The sequence below is a fragment of the Seriola aureovittata genome, chromosome 14 (assembly GCF_021018895.1).
Source record: "Seriola aureovittata isolate HTS-2021-v1 ecotype China chromosome 14, ASM2101889v1, whole genome shotgun sequence".
Classification (NCBI taxonomy): domain Eukaryota; kingdom Metazoa; phylum Chordata; class Actinopteri; order Carangiformes; family Carangidae; genus Seriola; species Seriola aureovittata.
The window spans coordinates 7,707,991-7,731,236 of record NC_079377.1 but is presented as its reverse complement, the minus strand read 5'-3'; the positions used below and the strand labels follow the sequence as shown (position 1 = coordinate 7,731,236).

Genomic DNA, 23,246 nt, shown 5'->3' with positions numbered 1-23,246 from the left:
AAGTCAGTGCTGACGTTAGCATTTACTTCAAAGCACCAGTGTCTAATTACATTCCCTCAGTCCCACTGGCATGGCTGTGGACACTTGTCATGTTCTGACAAATAAAGAAGCCACACAACGATTTACTGTACATACAAATCAGTTAGTAGCTGTTGTGTGTTGTTGATTATTATCTGTCAACTCATGAAAATCTGCAGCCAAACACATTAAAATCTTCGACACTCTCACACACACTCATTTGTCCAGACGTTTAAAACCAGATTTTGGCATTTGATAGTTCACACTTCTATGGTACCAACTGACATGTGTCTGTAGCACTGAGCACCAGAGTTTAACAACCCTAGCCCTGAACAGGACTGTTGACTGGAATGGAATCAGTGACACCAGTTTTTCCCAGTCAAGGATATTAGAAGCTTTGTAAAGATTCATTTTTCTCTTCTGACAGTATGGCAAAACCCACATATGTTTGTTCCCATATCAGACTATGTTTAGCATGGCAGCCTACACCTTACAGGACTAGATCATTTTCACCCCATGAAAGCCTTTTCTTCCTGGGGGAGCTGTATCAGTGAGGCCCCATTGTTCATCTGGTGGGTTAAACAAGCATGATAATGACAGCACTACTTCAGGCCTTTACTGTATCTCATCTTCAATGCGACTTCTGAGCCGGCCTCTGACCCCTATTTTCACACAGTGTCATTGTGTTTCTTTTCAAAACAAATTGCATCATGTCAGTACAGAATTTGACTCCACCCTGTGACGTGTGTTGTGGCCCAACATGGCCCTACCTGAGATCTGGATTTAGGAGTCTAATACGCAACCACCCACGCAGCCATTGAGTCTGTCGCTGTTTGTTACAGTTATTCTCCACAGCCCTACTCCCATTAGTAAACAATGACATCATGTGCTTCACAGCTGTACAGAGCCATCATAAACACTTCACTTTTGCAGTAATACATTTAGTTAGTTCGTTTAGACAAACCTTTGTGCACACAACTTTCCCATTGGAACAGTGGCAAGTGTTGCAGTCTTCGTCCCATTTGACTCCATCAAGCCTGAATTGTCCGTTGACAGAGCAAGGTCTTCTTGTCACTGTTAAATACAACCACAGTGTTAGAAATATACCAGAAATGGTGTGTTTGTTATCAGGGTGTCCCATATGGACTCTTGAGGACTTGTACCTTCTTGACAGTGGGGCCCCGTCCTGTCTGATGGACACAAGCAGCGATATCCGTTGATCTCATCCACACAAGTGGAGCCAAAGGCACATGGAGAGGACTGGCACTCATTAATATCTGTCAGGGGGAGAGCGAGAGGTAAGAAATGGCTCCTTTATGAAATAAAGAGCACAGCCAGACAGCACACAAATATTGGGTTAAGCAGTCAGCACACAAATCTAATTCCTGGGCTAAATTCACTGAGGTCATGTGTCATTTGAACAGTGCGTACACATACGCACCAGTTAATAAAAAACAAGCAAACATGCTTTAAATCAGCCCTGGACATTTTGCCCCATGCAGCTTTATTAAAAGCAGCATCATTAGCAGGTATGCAGGAGCTAAAGGCTGGACTTAGCAGAACAAAGGGTTTGCAATGGGAAAGAATGTGGCCATCTGAAAGCCTTTAAGAGGGAAAACAATCTGTGTAATCAGTGTCAGAGAGCATGGCTGATTAGCTGTTGGCCTGCTAAGCCGGTTTCCCCCGGGGACAGCAGCAGGGCCCAGTGAGGTGACACCGAAATGGCTCGGCCTGGCCCGCAGCCCAGTGCACAGATAATTGGCTGACTAGACCTTCCATTTAGAGCGACTGGGACGGTCCCGCGGCCCAGGCCTGCTCTAACTGACGGCTCAAACAGGGATCAGGGAGGAGCGGGAGGCAGGGTTAATACTCACTGATCCGACAGTCTGGACCCGCGAAGCCTGGGGCGCACTCGCAGCGGTACCAGTTATCCCCATCCACGCATGTTCCGCTGTTGTAGCTGCAGGAAGAAAAAGAAAAAGAAAAAAGAGAGAGCGAGACTTCAGTTTGTATCTCAGGATACCCCCCGGCTTACAGACTGACGTCTATCCATGTTTTTTTGTTTATTTTTTATATCGAGCCATTTCAGGCTGGAATTTTCTCACCAGTCAACATATAATGACCATTCTCAAAGGCAATTAAGGCAATCAGACTTGTTCTTTTTATTGGACAAGTTTGTATGGGGTTGGGAGTGAGCTCCAGTGGTGTGTGGTTAAATAGGAGTGAAGCCTGGGAGTTCACAAAAGAGGGTTAGCTGATTGCATCCCAGGAATGACATGGAAGGGCGTGTGCCTGGTTCTCAGCAGAGAGCCGCTGAGAGAGAAAGCCTGCAGGTGAGAAACCACGACGCAGGAGGAGAAGCCTGTTTACATGTATCTAACTAAATCTACAGGAAATGTTAAGCTTCCACTTACCATGGGTGGGGACTGCAGTCATTGGTATCTGAAAGAGAAAAAAAAAAAAAAGAGAGAAAGAGACAGAGAGTAGTCAGTGTGTGTGTTTTCTCTCTCATGTATGAGTGTTTAGTGCAGATGACAGCACAGAGCACGTCTGAGCTTGCGTGTGCAGAGGCGTGTTGGGCTGGTCAGGCCTGGACTGATTACTCTGCCTTATTAACAACACAGAGCAGACAACCGAGTCAACTTGCACTCTTTATATTAAAAAAAAAAAAAAAAAAAAAAAGAAAGAAGAAAGAGTTCCAGCCCCCCCCACAACCACCATCACCCCTGCCGCCCCCACCTACAACACCTCCACACCCACATTCCCGGCCTCGGTGTTTCTCCCTTAAAAAAGTCGGGGGAATTTATGTTTTGGAGTACATGTGTACAGGGCAGGGATCCCAGTGAAGCCAGGGAAATGGAGGAGGGCTGTAGAACAAGCCGACATGTCACTGTTTGGACAGGAATGTGACGACGAGAGGGGAGAGAGGGGTGTGTGTTGGATGAAGAGGAGAAGGAGGAGGAGTAGGAGGAGGAGTGGGGAGGGGGGAAACATCTGTCTCCACTTTCCTGAGCCCCTTTCTCCCTCCTCCTCCTCCTCCTCTCATGGCCGGCAGGGAGAAAAGAAATAAAAAAAAAAAAAAATAAAAAAAAAAAAGGTACAGATTCAAGAAAGGATGAGAGTCAGATTTAATCAGATGCAGGACTTCACCTCTGCACTAGGTAGCAAGACGTTTATCATCATTTAATAGCCATAACTGTCCACTGTTATCCTTTCTATCACTCTCCCTTAAAGAGCACTTACTCTGGGTGCACGTGGGACCCTCCCAGCCTTCCTTGCACACACAGGTGAACGACTCCCCGGCCACCACACAGGTACCGCCGTTCTCACACGGGTTCGGCAGACAGCTGGAGTTTTTGGCTGAGAGAGAGAAAGAGAGAAACAGAAAAGTATAGCTTTTGTCAGTGACTTTTCTCCAGCATTGCAGAGAATTATCAGCGCAATAAGAAACCTTAAAAAATAGCCACAGGAGACGGCTGTTGGTTTGGCTTTTGGATTTCCGCTTCCTCCAAGGAGGATCTGCATTCCACGACTTGCAAGTGCATTGTCAGTGCAATCAGTAATTTTAAGTGGATATCTGTCAGCGCTCACAGGAGAGGGAGAAATGGGTGAGGAGGGAGCGCTGACAGACTGAAGGGATAAAAACTGTTTACGGACCTCATGGATCTGACAGATCTGATTAATATCTGAGACAAGACGAGGGCTCTCCCACAAAGTTATTTTCTGTGTGTATATATGAAAGATTGAACCAAAACAGTGACAGTGTGTGACTCACCTATGTTACACGTTGTACCCTCCCACCCTGGAGAACATGTGCACTGGAATGTGTCGACTTCATCGTGGCAGGTGCCTCCATTGTTGCATGTGGCTTCATCGCACTGACTTTCGCCTGGGAGGGACAATTTGAAATCTTAGGGTTGTTTCAAATGTGCACTCACGTGACTCTTAATAAACACACACTATATAGAGGATTGGGTAATTATATACAGCACATACCATCAGCCTGCACAGACAGACTACACATGTGAAAAAAAAAAAAAAAAGGAAAAAATTAATCTCTTACGGGAGTGGCACGTCTTTCCCTTCCAGCCATTCTTGCACTCGCAGAAGAAATCAGTCACCAGGTCTCGACACGTCCCTCCATTATGACAGGGGTTGGTGCTGCAGTCATCAATGTCTGGTGGAGACATGGTTGGGTGATTTACACATCACATATCAAACACTTTTATGACTGATGTTGGAGCATGGATTGAACAGAGCCGTGAAGCAGCAGTCCTACTCACTGATCTCGCAGTGGTCGCCCTCCCAGCCGTCCCCGCAAATGCACTGGTACACACTGACTTTGTCGATGCAGGTGCCTCCATTGTGGCATGGGTTACTCTCACAGTCGTTGATGTCTGAAATTATTTTTTGTAAAAAAAAAAAAAAAAAAAAAAAAAAAAAAAGGAGGGCGGAAGAGACGAGAAAGATGTAAGATTGAGAATGTTTCTTGATATATCGTGATCAGTTGTGCCTTGTATTCTGTACTGTGTGTGAAATACTTACTCTCATGACAGTAGGTGCCTCTGAAACCCTCCTGGCATTCGCAGCTGAACTGGCCTCCGGCCTGGCTCCGGCACCGGCCGTGAGGTCCACACACATTCGACGAAATGTAGCGCTCTCCTCCCGGCGTGCTGTTGGATGCCACTGCAACTGTGCAGCTGTCAATCACTGCGGAAATAAGAGGCAGTTACAAACAACTGGTGAAGCCTGTTTGTAAAAACACTTTCCAAATCATAAACTGCGGTTTGTGTCTTCCAGATGATAAGTAGGAATGGGAATGTAGCTCATTGCTTGTATTCAAATTAAGAGTTATGCAACAATCTACTTGTCAATACTAAATAAGGAGCATAATAGACAAACAGTGAGCAAGAGAGAGGATGAGTAAAAGTCCTTTACAGATAATAATGCCAACAAGTCAGTGAAAACTTCCCATTCCCTGAGGAAAACAGTATCGGTGTAAGAATGTGAAAAAACATTGAATGATAGGATAAACAGTGATATGCTGTTATGCTTTCATAAGCAATTCAGAGCGATCTTTTTCACTCTGCACTGAAATCCCTTCCTTTCCCCCTGTCTGATCAGGTTAACAGCGCAGGGTGAATTTTCTCCCCTGTAATCACTTAATTCTTGCCAAGAGCAGAGAGAATCTCACCGTCTGGTATATCTGACTCCGTGGTTGGTCCACTCACTCAGTTACACACACACACACACACACACACACACACACACACACACACACACACAAAAATGTGCGCACTCATTGAGGGGGAAAAAGAAAAGGTAGCCCACCAAGTCATTACCAAGAACACACACAGTGCTATCAGCCTTTTGCCAGATTTTCAGCGAACTCAGAGGAGGGGAGAATCACTGGAAAAGCTTTGCTGAGGAGATGGAGGGGGGCATTCTTCAAGGGAGCTACACTCAAAAAAAACTGTTCACCTTGGCCAAGAAACTTCAGCGCACAAAACTAAAATATAGGTATCGCCCTCATGGGAAAAGTGTGGGCAAAATGCTCAGGGAAACGGTGAAGACCTGGGCTTATTCAGCATTTCACTACAGCACGCAGCACAGATCACCTTTCAGAAAATGTTCTGGAAAAAGAGTGAAAAGCTTGTGGTTGCTGCCTGCAGGAGACGTACCTTTACACGTGGTGGTGCGACAGTGGTCTTTGAGGTGAGAGCAGTTTTTGCCCTCGTAGTCCTCCGGGCAAGCGCAGTAGTAGTCAGTGGCCAGGTTGAAGCAGGGTGCGCCATTCTGACACGGGTTGGGCGAGCAGTAATCGATATCCAGCTAGGGCAGAAAGGTATTGAATAGAGAGAGTGAACCTGATAGCTGACATAGTTTCAGCTACACTAAACAGAGCAGAACCCACAGCATCCTCCCTACAGGCTGTGCCAGGAAATAACACACGCACAGTGCTTGGAGGAAGGGGAAAAACAAGGCAGAGACATAGGAGCCGTCCTCTGAGTCTGGGCTTCAGCACTGAGGAATGTATCCCGCTGCAGCCAGGAGCAGCTTCAACAAAGCACTCCCTTTTAAGAAGGAAGACTGTGGAACAACAGCGATTTAAGAGGGTGGGGCAGGGAAACTTTACAACGAACCCAAAGATACAGCAATGCTGGCAGACAGGGAGCTGGCGGTGGTGGGGTGGGGGTAAGGGCTGAAGATGCTAAACGATAGCAGGGAGGATGCATGAATGTGTCCTTAATTATGTGTGGGATGGTGGGGTGGGGTGGGGTGGGGTGGGGGGAGATCGTGTCTCACCTGGCAGAGATTTCCTGAGAAGCCGGCAAGACACAGGCACTGGAAGCCGTTCACTTCGTCCTGACAGCGGCCGCCGTTCAGACATGGCGAGCTCGCACACTCATCGATATCTCTTTCACAGTGCTCGCCGGAGAAGCCAGGGGGGCACATGCAACGGTAGCCGTTTACCAAGTCCTGGGAGGGAGGGAGGGAGGAAGGGAGGGAGAGAAAGAGAGAGAGAGGAACCAGGGTTAACCTCATGCAGCCACAAATTTAATTAACGGTTTTGACAGGGTGGGGTCCAAACAATAACTGTCAAACCAGGGAACAGAACGAAGAGTGAGGCTGAGAGAGGGGGGGTGGGGGGGTGCGACAAGTTATCACAGCTTTGCATTTATTTCAACACATTTTCCTGGCACGGGCTCAACACAATAATGTTTATGGTAATTTAATCTGGTGTGGTCAAAGAACTTGTGTGTCCCTCCCTTAGAAACCCCTCTGAACCCACTCCCCTCAGATTTGATTTCAGAGAGGAATTCCACAACAACTCCTCTATCAGTTTGCAGGGAACAGTTTACTGCAGCTATTTATACAACCGCTGTAAATGTCTCAGACTTCAACAACAACAAAAGAAAAAGAACACAATTAAGCAAACAAACAAGCAGTGATACCAGATAAAGCTGGTCGGTTTTTGACCCGACACGTACCTTGCAAGTTCCCCCATTCTGGCACTGGTCCTTGCAGTCGTTTATATCTGCACGGGAAAACAAATCTGAGGATTAATTCTGAACAGCTTGACTAAATAGTCTGTCTTTGAAAACAAGTCTGTGCTTTATGTTTCCCATGCTAGGGGCCTTTAAAAACATTGTCGGAGCTAGAGAGCGCCCTGCAAGATTTGGATAACGTGGCTGCAGAATCAGTGCAACAGAGTATTGAGCAATCCTGTCTGCTGCCAAGTGAAACTAGTGCTGGGATTGTTTTGAACCGCCTCTAATCACCACAGCTTGGCCACACACAGGGCTAATAATGATACAGCAGATTCGTCCAACTTGTTTGCTTTACGTCTTCATGTTACAGGCTTTAATTCAGGCTGCACTGAAAGGACACAAAGAAGGCAACGAAATAAAAGGAGGCTGGAGCCGGACAGGTGTCCCGCTCCACAGCTGCTGCTGATGGCCTTCAACTCACTGATGTCGCAGTTCTGCCCCGTCCAACCAGGGACGCACTCACAGAAGTATCCACCAATCAGGTTGCGGCACGAGTTGGCATTGACACAGGGCTTGCTATCACACTCATTGGCATCTAGAGAGGGAGAGAAGAGGGTTAGCGGCATTTGCGGCATTTGCATGAGCGGTTGACGGACGGGACGTGGTGGGAAATGGTCGGGGTGGCTCACCTATCAAACATGTCTTCCCTGTCCACTGCGAGGGACAGTGACACCGGTAACTGTTGACCTGATCCTGGCAGGTGCCTCCGTGGTTACAGGGGTTTGGAGAGCAGTCGTCAACATCTGTGCGAGAGAATTCAACCGTGGTTATTCAATATATTTTCTATGAGAGTGCTGACATTTAATGGGTGCAGGTTGAGTCGATTCTTACTGATAGTGCAGGACGGGCCGCTCCACCCAGGCGCACACTGACATTCGTAGCCTTGACTTGTTTCTGAGCAGCTCCCTCCATTAGAGCATGGATTTGACAGACAGGCATGTTCCGCTGGAACGAGAAAGACAGTTTTACAAACAGATCATGCACACACAACCTCGAGAGTCATTTTAAGAAGGAAAAACCGCTCTTGGATAATGCTGTCACTTATTTCGTGATTAAATCTTAACTACAAAACATATCTTGTGTTGAACAAACTGCCTGACATTTGCCTTACTCTTCACAAGAAAACAAAATCAGATGTAAGAATGCATTTCAGCTTCCGACTCATCCCTGGAAGAAGCTCTCATTCCTCTCCCCGGGACCACTCTGTCGGCAGAACACACCAAGGGGTCAACTCCTCAACTCCTTCCCTCACCCATCACCCCCCCCCCCTCCTTCTCCTCTACCCAAAAGCCCGCTCAAATCCCCCCCCCCCCCCCCACTCGCATTACCCGCCCGGAAGACCACACCACCAGGAAATCATCTTTCATGCTAAGTTGACCTGACCAACGCACCGTGACTTCCCTCTGACTCCCCGCCATTCTTCTTCTGAGAGGCGGCACAAGATGAGAGAGTGGCGGGAGGGAGAGGGAAAGGGGGGGGGGGGGGGCTCAGCATTGGAGTTTCTCCTTTATGGATGAGTCAAGGATGAGTGGGTCCCAAATGAATCAAAAATGAATGATTGACTGGGAATAAGTGGGCGGTTGGAGGTGATCGGTGGACAGCTCTTTGTATGCCATGGGGAGGAGGGGAGCGGAGAGGATGCAGCGCTGCACCCTGGGGCCTCTGTGTTACAATAGCCCAGCGTATCCCCTGGTCTGCAGACCTCCTGTTACGAAGGGCACGGTTTCCTGACATCTCTGCAGTTAAGCTGTCAGCACCATGCGAGGCTCAGATTTAATGAGGAAAAAACCATCATCTCCATGGCAAGTGTTCGCAGCAGCTGAACCTTAGCACCACACCCATATGTCTGGAGTGCCTGAGGAGTGAAGGGATGACCTGCCCCTGGAGATCAAATTGGTGGATTACCTGACTTGGGGGCCACTCATGCTGGAGTGGAAACCGATTATTGCCAAGTTACCACCTCCTCTGATTACAAACTGAAGGCACCTCTGACCTTTTGTCTGCTGCCTCAGTGAGCCCTCGACCATACTGCAAGCATGAGTTTGGGAATCTTGGAGCTGCTTTGCTTCATTTTGTTTGACAAAAATTATTCAAACTAAGATTCAGCCTTAGCCACTTGAATTCCTCCGGTCACTGACCTAAAAATTCAAGTAGCCTTAACGGGGTAGACTGACAATTTAGTGTTGCACTTCAACAAATGTGGGGACTTGCGGTGGGCAGTTAAAACAAAGAATGGTCAAAAGTGAAGCAGCAGTGGCCAAAATATCCTGACTTTTATTCCATTTTATGAGTCAAGCTCATTGGATCCTATACTTCCCACAATGCACCTCAATAGCATCTTGTACTAAACCCTCCACAACTGGGATTTGGAGTTGGAAAGTTCAACTCCAAATCGCAGTTCATTAAAGACTTAAAGCTTTAAGATCAATCCGAGATATTAAACAAATCATGCTCCTCATGATGAGTAAACTGAACTTCATCTGTAAAATTAAGTGCCTTTTTAAAGAGCAATAACAATAGCAATAACTTAGCATGGAAAAAGAGAGCTAGGAGTTATCTTACTGAGCATCACTGCCACTCACCTCTCTCACAGTTGGCACCAGAGTAACCTTCAGCGCAGGTACATTGGTATTTGTCAGGTCCTGTGTTGATACATGTCCCTCCATTCAGGCATGGCTGGTGAGTGCCACAGTAGTTCAGATCTGGGAAAGGAGTGTTTCACAAAGCTTTAGTTTGTTTTGACACAACACGGGCCACTCCTACACCGACAGCAACTGAAATAAGAGAAAGGAATGAACCTTTATCACAAAGGTGGCCGCCCCAGTTGGTGTCGCACAGGCACTGCCAGGGCTCTACACAGGTGCCATGTACACAGCCTGGGTGGGGGATGCACTTGTCACAGTACTGGCCCTGCCAGCCATAGAGACACCTGGAAGACACAGAGAGAGCCAAGCCATCAGCCACAGAAGTGGGTCTTTAATTAAAATTGAGCCCAAATACAAAAACACACTCCACAGTGACACGTGCACAACATTCAGGATAATTCACAACAAAAAAGACTGAAGTCTGATAATCCCCGTGGTATCTGAAAATGCTAATATCTTAATCTTCTGTTTATTCCAAATTCCTTCACAAGCAGTACAGCGATAATCTGAACTTAATGAAGTACACATCGGTGTATACAGCATGGTGCTGCACAAATGAAACAAACAAAGAGGCAGTATTCTTGCACTCAACTGGGCTGCATCTTAAAAGACCACAAATGAATCTTAAGTAGCAGGGTGTTTATGCAACAGCTTTTAAACAATACTCGGGGACAGGGAAACAGAGGAGTATTTAGCATTTTACCAAACAAAAAAAAACAAAACACTAAATTACAGTTCCAATGGGACCTTTAGCACGGCTAACATTAGCATGCGGCCAGACGCTCCCTTTAACAACACTCTGCCTGTGGCTTGGCACTGGCAACATCCTTGCAGAGAGGAGTGTTCAGCCCTCCTCTCAGCTATTACACTGCTGATCATCCTGGTTCCCATGAGGCAAGAGTCAGGCCTGTGCCCCAAGGCCGAGGAGGGGAACACAGCCTGCTGACCACCGAAATGTCCAGGTCCATAATTACACTGATAATGCTGCCCTTTTCTTCCTGGGCTCCATAATTAGGACGGCAATCCAGCCTGACTGATAAGTCTGCTCTTTAAAAGGTGGTGAAGTGGCGATACAGTTGCTGCTGTGGAGCCGAGCGACAGGAAACATAGTGTCCCTCTGGGGGAGCAGCAGGCTGATTAGCCCCAAGAAACGGATGGACTGTAAAAATAAACGCGGTGGTTAAGTAAACCTCAGTCTGTGATTAAAGAGGCTATTCTTAAAAGTGTGCTAATCCCTTCCATGAGAAGCAGAGCAAGATTCCCCAGCAGGATCCCAAATCATTTACAGTTATTACACAGCCAAATTACTGGGGAATGTGACATTACATTGTGCAGCACTGCTGATGCACATAAAGATTTTAACCCTCAATATGAAAACAGGCCTCTTTTAAAAATCTGTATGTTGTGGCTGTGCAGTTAATGCTTTTCAATGCAGGTCTCTACTGTGGCAATCCTGGTCCACAGGTGCACTGTTATTACTCTATTAGTAAAAATGAAAGCTGTGGCCAACATTAAAAACTGCAGCTAAAAAAGGAAATCCCACGGTGCATCATTAGCTGTGGTTCTGCTGCCATAAAGTCAGCAGAGGCTCGGCTAGGCTGCCCTAGCATGCAGCCAACGTTGCCATGTACTGCTGTTGTTTAAAACACAACAGCCCAATGATGGGAAAGTACTCACTGACTACAACAGTAGCAGAGCTTGCTTGGAGAGTTTGTTGGCACACAACATATAAACAGTTAAACCCAGAGCTTTAAATATAGCCACACCTGTGCAGAGACTAAAGCAATTCAACCTCTTGTTCTGCCAGTGGCCACACAAGCACTTACAAGAAACCTGATGATGTCAAAAGCTTGGGAAAAAAAACAAAGCTGGTGCACAGAATGAACAAACCTGATCGTCCTTGTGCTTGATTTATGGCCAAATCAGACAACTAAGAAAGCAACCAAAGCCTGAGCTGTGGGAAGAGTCGGACAGTGCAGGACCTGCTCCAGGATGAGGAAGAGATACAACCGTGACTGCACACAATGCCCCAACTCTGATATCCATCTACGCCTGGCTTTTCCTCTGGCTGTGTGCATAAACAGCATTAGGAAGCCATTAGCTGCACAAACAATACACTTTAAGGCTCATCCGTATGTTACACACGATTTGACTGATAACGCTCGCCTCATTGGAGGGAAACGCATAGGCTACATTTCAAAACATGGAGCCTTGGCAGTATGAGCCTCTCCTTTCTCCAGACTGGCAGCTCCAGTCAAAAGCCCCACAAGAGATTTACAAGCAGCTCAGACTGCATCTCTGCTGAAGCCTGCATGCTGATAAGTCTCTTGGCCAGTAAGCCAAGCACGTACAGGGAAAGATCTGTGCCATGACAGAAACGGTGCTTGGACACAAACACTACATATCTGAATGATCCACACCACAGGCTTCTGGCACTGGCCTCCATAGTAAGTGAAGGCACTTGAATAAAGCATGTTTGACATTTCACGGGATAAAAATACAATAAAACCATTGATACCAGACTAATAAATCATACAGAGCAGCCTCACTTACTTGCATCCACCTGGCTCCTTACATGAACCATGTTCAGTGCTGCAGCCTTGTCGACATATAGCTAGAAGAGGAAGAAGAAGAATTTTACTGCCTGGTAACTAGATTCAAACTTAGCTCCGTTTTCTAGCACATTTTAATTATAGCAGTAAATGATATAATTACTACCCTCTATGACATTTCAGCCTGTGAGAATAAATACAGCTGGTGACAAACAAAGAAGCTGGCCCCGCCATAAAACACAGTAAAATATTTAAGAAGCTGAGGCCCTGTTGATGATGGTTTCTTCTAGGTCACACAGGCAATGAGATTTATTTGAATGGAAAGGGAAAGAGGAAAACATGAGAGTTCAGAGACAAAGTCTTCCATTCAATGCAAAACACACGACAGACACTGTATCAGCATGAATCACAGATTACAGTCTGGCTAGAAGACTCACTCGTACTCATAAATACTCAGACTGTCTCAAACGGATCTGTGGTCTCAGCAGGGCTTACCTGTGTTGCAGTCAGGTCCGGACCAGCCTTCCAGACAGGTCTTGTTTCCATTGTAGTCGCATGTGTAATGGCCAAAGAACTCATCCCTGGGCCGGCAAAACTTGTTGCAGCCGAAGCCATAGTAGTGCTCGTCACAGCTGACACGGATCTGGTACTCAAACTGGCCCACGGGGCCGTTGTGAGTCAGCTTCTGCCAGTGTGGGCTGGGGTTGATCATGCCAGAATGAGAGGCTTTCTCTATCAACTTCCCATCTGCACCTGAAACATCAGAGATCAAAGAACAAGATCAACCTTCTCTGTAAAAATTCTTTTAAGAAATCAGAAATTTTTGTAGAAAGTTTGAGCTGGGGAGAGGAGAGTGGAATGCAGCATCCTACATTGCACATTTGGGAGTTGCGATGTTCTCCATGATCATACAGTGGGAACCAAAAAATGCTTACACAAATTGCAGAAGATCTCTGAGATAGCACATTGTATATAATTAAAATCAACTTTGTGTGCAAGAGAGGAAGAAAAGTACAAGGAGGAAATGCAGAAAAAAGGATAAGACTGCCTGTAATGAGCACTCTGAACTGCTTTTTTTCTCACGCTCCCTCTCCAACTCTCCCTGGATGGCTTCTGATTCTCAGGTTTACAGCTTGAGGACATTACTGGTCTCAGATGCTGCCTTTCGCATCTGCTCAGGCGAGGACAGAACCGCAGCCACCATAAATTACACTGTGTGGACACCGATGCCACAGTCACTGCTGGGAAGCCTGCCAGTGTGCCATCAGCACTTTTTTTTCAAGCTGCCTTTCTCACATACATTCTTGTACTAACAGCAAGTCAACTCTTTGTCACACACTCACAAGAATCTATCTACACTTCAGAAGGGGAGCAAAGGCCCAGCTGACGCTGTGATTGTGCAACACTTACACTTACAAACACACAGACTTGGACCCAGAAACAGACTTATTTTCATGTCAAACATGAAGAGGTCAAGCCTCTGTCAAATGGGCAAGGACTGACCTGGGAGCCAAGGCCTGTAATGAGCTTCACACACAGAGCAAACACACTCGAACTGAGCAAACACGCTCAGCCCAATCTCCAGACACTACACTGTTCACATACATACATACATACAAGCCCTGCGCTTTAACACCACTCATTCACCCGCACATGTAGCACTCGCTACTTGATATCTAAATCTTCCACCTGGGAGAGAATGAAAAATGTGTCACAGCCGTTATTTACTGTGCTGACACGAGCAGAGGTGGCTGACCGTTGGGTGAATCGCTCCTCTGTGTAGTATGATGCAATGCAATGCAGTACGGGATGGACCCGCTGTCATTTATTTACTGTGCTGTGGTGTGTAAAGAGGGGTTGGGGGGGGCACTGAAATCACAGTGCCTGGTAACTTTTCGCAGTGGTCTGGAATCCAGATCTGAACTGTGTAGCATTTCTCTACCAACTGCTGGCCTGCAGTGTCAGGAGTAGCACATCCTTACTACCTGCTGCCGAGCTCGGGGCTAAACATAAATCAGACGAGCTTTACAGAGATCAGAGAGGTCATCGTCAAGCATTAAATTAATTTTATACAGAGAAAATCCAAACTTTTAAGCCGCACAAAAGGGACTACTTTTCTCGAACACTGGACAGACACTGATAAAGTATTCTGGAGCAGAACTTCAAAAATGTTGGGGCTTGCGAATTTACAACTAAAGTATAAAAAACTAAAACCAGGCTTTTTACTTTGATGAGGAGTCAAAGTAAATCAAATATCAGTCAGGATGGTCACAACATATAAAAGGTAGCAAAGCTGTGAGCTAGCCTGGTGGAGCTCAGAGGGGCTTAACCAGCATTGACTGTGTACATTCAGGGGGCTTTTCACACCAATGCCCTAATAGCTCTCTGGGGAGCGGCAAATACAGCAGAAAAGGCCGAAACCTTGCTGACCTCGAACAGACCTGCATAAACAAGCATGGGATAAGGCCCTCCCTCAGCTGGAATCATCGTGCTGTCGCCAATCGGAGCACCGACCAGCAGGAACCCCGGCATAGTTAAGGGTAGAAACCAAACCTGGCAACCAGAATTTAGATTCAGCATGTTGCCACCATGTTCTCCCCACATTCATGGCCAGTCTTCAAACAGTAACCTAAAATGTCTTCCACCGCACAGACTGTGAGCTCAGACTGCAGCCCACCTGTACCAGAGGTGGCTTTAACCTAAGGGACAGCATGGCGCAGAGGCTGCAGCACCCCGCATTGTGACAGCAGGCTGGTTGCAGGGTCGGGCGGGGCGGCCGGATGAACTCTGTGTTTCACGCTTCAGTGACAGTGAGACGGTGTGACCCCGACCCCGGCTGGCAGCACCTGCCATCAGTCATCGGCCAAATGAAAACATTTTCATAGTCCTCTACCTCGCCAGACTTCCTTCTCTCTGTCTGCCCCGCCACCCGTCTTCCCTGTCCCCACTTCTGCTGCTTCTTCCTCCCCTTCACTTCCATGTCCTGCTCTCCCGCCTTACAGGCACCTGTCAACAGGAAGAATAAACTTCCTTTTCTGACCCTCAACACTACTCCTCCCAGACGTTGCCTTGAAGAAGGGGGAAGGAGAAAAGAGAGGTGAAGGCAGGATGGAGATGCCACACTCAATACTCACCACTGGTTTCATTGTTGAAGTCCAAGGCTTCCACTATCAATGTGTAGGATCTCTGAGGAAGACAAGGCAGAAGTGTTAGCCAAGAGCAGGATCATCAAGCAATCACTGCATCATAAAACAAAACTACAAACATTAACAGTCAATGATTAGGTGATAAATATTCTGTAAAACTTATTGACTGTGCAGAGAACTGCAGTTGACAGTCCATTGTTTGTTAGGAACAATGCAAACTAACTTGTAGGGGGTTCTCGCACATGTTTCCCCTTTAACAAATATCACATAAACATAAATCACCTTATCAACAGTCAGACTTGCTGTTTAACGAGCAAAGGGAAGAGCTTATTTTCCTAGTTTTCAATACTTTAAGCCACAGGAAAAAAAAAAAAAAAAAAAAAAAAAGAGAATACAAAGCCAAGACTTTCCCCCCTTTCCAGTGACTTCACCAGCGTTGCCAATGAGGTTTCATCTCCCTCTCATTGAGTTAGCTTACAATAAGGCCTAGCATAGGAGCTGCTAACTGTTAACCTATAACAATGGTCCCGTTGATCTGATTAAGAGAGGATAAGCTTGCGGTGGGGCAGAGGTCTCTGCATCGCAGCGATTAGGATGACAGACATGGGCAGTGGTGTGGTCTAGCTGGACACCCACCCAGCAGGAGGGCGTCTGATGCACAGAAAAACGAGGCTAGCAGAGCGGGCCTGCACAGGGCAGACTGTCGAGTAATGACTGGAATAAGTCAAAATAAAGAATAGCACATAGAAAAGGATACTTTCACCCCACAATGCCAAAAATGTGTCTTCATCTCAGCCATGGTAACCTTGCGCTCTTTAGAAACAGCTTTCCCTCCCAATACAGTTTTTCCACATGTTTAGAAAATGTGGCGAGTGAAGTCGGTGGATGATTTCCAATGTTCTGAGAAAGCACATAGTTGGTTTTTGTTTTGCAATGTATATGGGATTTTCAATTTCACGCTAATTTATAAACCTCTAACTGAGTGCTATGAATGCTGTGAACAGTTCAGGCGGCTCAAGTGCCTTTTAGGCAAACTCAAGACGGGCAGAAGAAAAAGAACAGGAGTGTATGTGACGGATGGTGAGACAGAATAAAATTTGCGGGAAAGGAGAGACAGCGAGAGACTGAATGAGTGCTACACTCTGGAGGGCCTGTCTTGATTTCAGCACTCCCGAAAACGCTTTGTCTGATTCAGGGTCGGTAGCGCTCACACCAATATCAGCTTACACATTCACAGTGGCCTGTGCCACAGTCATGAGGGAGCGAACAATGTGTCTGCGAGCGCGAACGACGGACTCAGAGGGAAAGTATGCGATTGTGAGAAAGTGTAATCCACTTACAGTGTTGGAGCATCCACTAGAAACACCTAGCAGCACTGCTTGGAGGCATTTCAGAAATTCTGCATTGCTCCTGTGCCACTCTTCACTGCGATGGCTTCATGGTAAACAAATCTGCTCAAAAGGAAAACCCCTGTTCGCTTTCTACAGAAAGAATGAGGAGGGTATGACTCACTCCTGAAGCTTTTTTTTTCATGGCTTTACCTTGTTTTGTCAGCCATCTTCCCAGGAACTATTTGTCTCATCCTGTGCCAGGACTTCACTGCAATCAGGGAAGCTATTATTTGAAATGCAGTGCTCATCACCAACACAGGCAGGGAAGTAGATTCTCACTCAGAAATGGCTGCAATCACTTGACATGGAACTTAAGTCAGTGGTAATGTGATACCTAATCATCTATTACTAAAACCCAACCTACAGCTAGTTATATTAATACTAGGATCAAGAGTCCATTAAGCAGTATCATGTTAATGCTTTGGTGTTTTTCCAGCTTGTACAACTGCACTTGAATGCATCACCCTAGTATCTGCACTCCCAACTGCATGTCCACTTAGACTTTTGAAACATTTTTGTTTGGGGCAAATCTATTTGAGAAAAAAAACCCCACATATATGTCACAGAGCGGTTTCAGCCACGAGCTAATCCAAAAAATAGGAACTCAAATGCAACATCACTGTGGTCACATGAACTCAGTGTATTATCTTTCTCTTAAAATGTCTTAAATTAGTCATCAATGCAACATTTCATTGAAATGGTTGTGACTAATATGAGAAACTAAGTAAAAAAAACAAACCACAAAAACAACTTATAACTGCTAGAATTTGTACTCTACTCCAGTTAAATCACCCTTCAGTGACCTCTTGAACAATCGGAACATTTTTGAACAGAACATTATCATTTAACAGGCGGCTACAATAAGACAACAAGTCTGGTCCACCTGCTACACAGCAAGACTTCACACTGTGTCCAGGACTGGTGGGGAAAAAACAATCACTAAATCACTTTGTGGTGGATTGTTGTCAAGAGGGATAAAGTTTAATGAGTTATTGGCCGATTCCTATAAAAGTAGATCTACAAAAACACAACAACACACCCATTTCTTGCATGATTTGGACTTGCCTCAACATGGAAGCTATTGCAGCACTGTGATCATCATCGCCACTGACTAATCATGCATTTGTCCCATATTCCCATGATTAAAGGACCACACCAAAGAACATAAAAAAAGACTGGCACACTCAATGTTCCTGTATCACAGGACATCAAGTAAAATGTCATAATGGCTTGATCTAACAAGTAGCCTCGCCATTATTGGGATGTTTAGTTCCAGACCAAATAACTGCTCCCAGAGAGTGAGATACTGCCCGACTCCTCATTCACTAACACTCCATAACTCCTCTGCAGTTATCAACTTGGAAACGTCTGCCACTGCCAGGTTCACTTTTCCCAGGCTCCCAGCTGACTCACAACTTCTCTTTGAACTACAGAGCACATTCTCACACACTCTCCCACACACACACACACGCACATGTGCACGAGCACGCACGCACACACACACGTCCAAGTGCAATAAGTGTGGCCATATGTCTTCTTATCTTTCTTGGCCAAGTAGACACTGTCCAACAGACAAGCAACATAAGCGATAAAGATCATTCCAGTTCGAATCACAATGACTTGCCAAAAAACACTACTGAATCTTCTCAGTAGGGGAATTTTCCCAATACACACACACACACACACACACACACACACACACACACACACACACGCTTCTCAGCCTGCCCTCAAATGAAAATGGAGCCCTCTGATGTATCATTACAAGGAAATCTTACAAAATAAAAGGAGAGGTATGTCTCACAGAATAACAGGCAAAAGCCAAAGGTCTAAATAAAGGCAAGGCACAACAGATTAGACCGGTGTAGGCCTCCACTCAGCACAGAGGAAATGTAAACAGTCTAGTCAAAGAGATGTTGACCTTCTGTATCAGTTTTCCTGAGTCAATCACTTCAATAGTATCAAACTGAGATCTATCCAATGATTGGGAGAGCTAAGTAGCACACCCTGTTTGCCATAAAACCCGAGGCTCAGTCACGAAAAGACGACTCACACAATCACCTTCAAACCCACTTAATGCAATGATGGACTGGAAGGAAGCATTGCAGTGTTTGCCAAGAGATTTCCATCTCAACACGAGCTGAAGAAAGACTGTTGTACAATCAACAGCTTATTAAATATCCTGTAAAAGGTACATCAGCCTGTGATACAACAGAACCTCAGCCCGAGGAAAGAATCTCACCTTTTGCCAACTAAAACAAAAGACAAAGCAAACAGATTTTGGATCTCTCACAAGGCAAACAAGATCAAAACATGAACCCGGGACCAGGAATGAAAGTCATATCAAGCATTTAACTAAACAAGCAGCCAGTCATCTGTGCCTTGCAAGGGTCACTGGCCATTAAGGGAAACAAAAACAAGGCACAGGTGATCCCAATTAAATGTATTTTCGATGCATGTCACGTTTCCATAGAGCTTGAAACAACTCTGATAAGCAGCAAAGCATGAGAACATTATGTAACGTCACACTGACACAACAAGTACACTGAGAAAGTTCTTGTTAAAGCAGAAGACAGACAGAGAGAGAGAGAGAGAGAGAACACATTTCTTTTCCCTTTCACTGAAGTAATTTGCACTTAACTGCCACATCAGAGGAGACTATATAAAACAAACATGTCATTACTCCCGCAGCTGCCGGCAGCGCTTACCCTCAAGGCTGAGCTGACTATTGTTCTGCGACTCACCTGATCCAAGTTCTCAGACAGCTCCGACTTGTCAACAAATCAATCATTCCAACACATCCCGGGTCAGAGAGGACATGCCAGCATTGTGTTAAGGGAAAGATGGAGGAAAGTAATGCTATAAAACAGAGGCATAATGAAATCAGATACGGGGATAGTTAGGCTGCCAGATCAACTAAAGCTTGAGATGAATTGCCCAAGAAAGAGGATAGTTGTCAAGGGAGCAGATTAGTGCTTATAAAGGATCGACCCGATCCAATTAAAAAAAGGTCTTCTCTTTTCTTGTATCGGTGTGACATGGGCAAATATGCTGAGGTGGCCACAGAGGCTAGGTCACAGCTTGCCCGAGAGCCAACTTCATCAGTGCTGAGTCTACTACAACTGCTTCCTGTTGCTTGCCCTGCACTGGCATTACAGCTGCACTGCCTCTATTATGCTCTGTAATCCTCACTGTAGTCACTGAGGGCACACTATTGTCCCTGCTTGATACACTGTGTGAGCCTGGGTAGCTGGGCCCTCACTTCTCTGTGGAATAAAAGCACGAAGCAGACGGTTGAATCCATACAGCGCTCTAAAACGCAGATGTGCTCATGTTAAAGATGCCCCCAGCCGACGGCATTCGGCTAGACGCCGGGCTCTTGCCCTACCTGATCTAAGCACATGTGTGTAGCCTCATTAAGTGCAGCAGTTACTGTGGGTGGCAAGGTTAAAGCGATGAAATGCCTGGGGTCCAACCGAGCGTGACTTAAACAAAGCCCTTGGCCTGGACAAGAGGCCAACTTCATGCAGCTCACAAGAGAGGATGGTGGGGGGGGGGGGCTTCATGAACTCGGAGTACCCAACAACCCAGTTGCACCACACTGCCATCTGTCCACAACAGCCAATCAACTTATGAAAAGGACAAAGAGTGATATCATACCTAACCTGACGATTGTTAATGTGCACTGAAGTAAAGCACTTGGAGTGAAGGATGAGAGAACTTAACGAGCGGCTCTGTCTTTTACCAAATCCCAGCCTGGGCCCGGCACTTGTATTAAAATGAGTTCATCTAAACCTGAGATATCTTAGCTGACCCACTAACTAAACAGAAGTTGAACAGAAAAAATGTAATGCTGCAAAACTTTTACTATATTTCATTGGCTAGTTTCAATGCATCTGCTGTTGACAATAACATTCTTCACTGGCTTAAAGGCCATTTTTAGAGGGAAGTATCCAAATTATCAGCGTGTAAGAAAAGACATCTGAGTGAAGCTAGAACAGACCTCAAACTTGAAATGGCACCAGTTTTCATTTCAATGTCAACAAGTGCTGTTTTCAAGTAGGAATGATTTTCAACCCAATAAGATGAAACTAATCTGGCTGTGAGCGTTCATGCCAACTTAGTGTTGCCATAGTGTGAACATAAACAGAAACCTTTGTCTTTTAAAAAAGGTGTGAGGCGCCAGTGTCTAAGTGGAGGGTAAATAAAAAATATGGACCATATCAAATTGCATGCTACCCTGCTGAGAACATTGTTTTACTGGCTATCAGATCATAGGGAAAACACAAATCCAAATGATCTACTCTGCCCCACAGGTAACAAAAGTAACACACACAGAGAGAGAGAGAGAGAGAGAGAGAGAGAGAGAGAGAGAGAGAGAGAGAGAGAGAGAGAGAGAGAGAGAGAGAGAGAGAAATGTATGATGTGAAAGGAAATTATGATCTTCCAGTTCTTTCACTTATTCTGGCTGTTTGAAGCCATCGCTGCAAAAGAACTTCCATCAAGATTGAGGTAAAAATAGCCTTGATGTAATTGGACACACACATACCAGTAGACTGTGCCTTTCACCCATCAGGCACAGTGGAGGAGTTTGCGGGCCAAGCTGTGGGGCCAGTCAGTCTGTGCACAGTCCTACTTTTTTCACTCCATCGAAATGTGCTCCAGCACGACAAATCATATCTCTTGCAGAGCTACAACACTCCCACAGGCCTGTCCGGCCAATTTATTTACTCTATGAAGAAGAGCTGACACTTGAGGAAACCAGAAAGTAGGGTTTCGCTTTGGAGTTACTGTACTGTGCAACATGAGCAGCTGCCAGGGAGGCAGAGGAGGAGAAAGTCTGTGAGACTGCAGCTCATCCAACTTTTTATCTGTTGAATCGTGCCAGGCAAGGGGAAAATATTTATGGAGGAACATTTCAAGAAGGCTTTGTATAAAGCAGTATCCAACCAATTTATACAAGATAATGGAGTTTTTAAAGGGGAACGAACTAAAAATGTATCTCTCGAAAATATTTGATTTTATTGAAACTGATCGGTTTCTGGTGGTTTAAATTAAATGTAGCTCATAATTTACCCACTTTTTTTTTTCTTTTTTTCCATTGCATGGTTACACAAGCCTATTTCTGAGAACTGAGGTTTTACAATGATTAAATATGTATGCAGAGTAGTTTCAGCACATTATTTAGACAGAACAGACAGCTCTGGGTCTGATGGAGAAAAATACCTGCAGCTGGTTAATTGGCGCAGATAATGAGGAGATCAGGGGGTCCTCCCTCAAAAGGATAATTCACAGAGAGCTAACAACCAAAAGAGAAACGCATTCTTTCTTTGTTGTGCTTTCTATCCGCGTTTTGGGGGGCGAGAATGACTGACGGACAGTAATTGCACAGAATTGCCCTGCAAACAGACATTTTCTCTCATTTTTTTTTCCATTTGGAGAAGCGCGTCGGGAATAACAGAAAGTTGTTTTTTTTTTTGTTTTTTTTTTTTTCTAACTCTCCAACTCACCGGCCAGGCAAAACTGAAGGGCAAAACTATCCTGGATTTGTCATTCCTGACAGAGCTCTTGAAAGAAAAGGTATTCCCTCCCAGGACAGGCGTAGATCCCATTCCGAAGCTGCAGGGCCCTGCAGCAGAAACTCTCGACTGGTATTCCTTCAGGCAAACTTTAAAAAACGTATCGCACTCGTCCTGTGTGCATTTTCTATCCGCCGTGTTCCGTGAGCCGTCACAACACATGCCGTTCAGCAACCCTCCGTTCACATTGTGCATCGATAAGATTTGCAGCTCGAATTGTCCAGATCCCTCTGACACCTGTTGGAGAAAGAACAGTGAATGCAATGAACAACTTTGACCTCATTATATTATAGATATATATAGATATTTTTTTTAAATAATGTTTAATATTACAGGGGCTGTTTTGCCGCTGGTCACTCTACATTATTTGCACTTGCAACAGGCTAACTGTGGACACAACTTTGCATGAGGCAGGGTTACATGTAACGTTAGCATAGCCGTGCACATACAACGCGGCACACATGTAATCAAAGTACATCCAGACAGCTGAAGAGAGCGACCCTTCCCGCCGCTTCCCCCCCATGTAGTCCACGTACCTTCACGAGAAAGCAGAGTAAAAAGGCAGCAACGACTGAGCCCCGTCTCAAAATCATGCCTCCGGACTGCTGTTGCCACTCGTTTGTACTAGTCGTCTGGCCGACACACGGCACCAGAGCTCTCCTCTGCTTTAAACATGCACGAGTGGGAAACAACACTTTGATCAGCGGAGCACAGGTTCCCGATTCATAGGAGACCTCTTCCTCGTATGTCCCGCAACCTCTCCGAGCGTCTGCTCTTCTTCCTTATCCGACAGTTTCCACTTGTTGCTGAAGAAAGTTTACACAGTAGCCATGCGGCAGCGGAGCCCACTGCTGACTGACTGA

At 45.7% G+C, this 23,246-nt stretch overlaps 1 protein-coding gene across 1 annotated transcript in view; it reads right to left on the bottom strand.

The window, feature by feature from the left end:
* jag1b (jagged canonical Notch ligand 1b) overlaps positions 1–23,246 on the bottom strand; it is a 27,500-nt gene extending 4,254 nt beyond the window's left edge. The window contains exons 1-22 of the mRNA XM_056396263.1: positions 22,920–23,246; positions 22,315–22,620; positions 15,402–15,453; positions 12,763–13,020; positions 12,269–12,329; positions 9,869–9,999; positions 9,653–9,772; positions 7,902–8,015; positions 7,700–7,813; positions 7,492–7,605; positions 7,011–7,057; positions 6,325–6,498; positions 5,700–5,850; positions 4,564–4,728; positions 4,302–4,415; positions 4,082–4,195; positions 3,794–3,907; positions 3,262–3,378; positions 2,433–2,460; positions 1,893–1,978; positions 1,182–1,295; positions 983–1,092 (exon numbers count right to left, since the gene is read on the bottom strand). Of these exons, the coding sequence (XP_056252238.1) occupies positions 983–1,092; positions 1,182–1,295; positions 1,893–1,978; positions 2,433–2,460; positions 3,262–3,378; positions 3,794–3,907; positions 4,082–4,195; positions 4,302–4,415; positions 4,564–4,728; positions 5,700–5,850; positions 6,325–6,498; positions 7,011–7,057; positions 7,492–7,605; positions 7,700–7,813; positions 7,902–8,015; positions 9,653–9,772; positions 9,869–9,999; positions 12,269–12,329; positions 12,763–13,020; positions 15,402–15,453; positions 22,315–22,620; positions 22,920–22,976 (2,661 nt within the window). The 5' untranslated portion in view covers positions 22,977–23,246. The remainder of the gene's footprint in view (positions 1–982; positions 1,093–1,181; positions 1,296–1,892; positions 1,979–2,432; positions 2,461–3,261; positions 3,379–3,793; positions 3,908–4,081; positions 4,196–4,301; positions 4,416–4,563; positions 4,729–5,699; positions 5,851–6,324; positions 6,499–7,010; positions 7,058–7,491; positions 7,606–7,699; positions 7,814–7,901; positions 8,016–9,652; positions 9,773–9,868; positions 10,000–12,268; positions 12,330–12,762; positions 13,021–15,401; positions 15,454–22,314; positions 22,621–22,919) is intronic.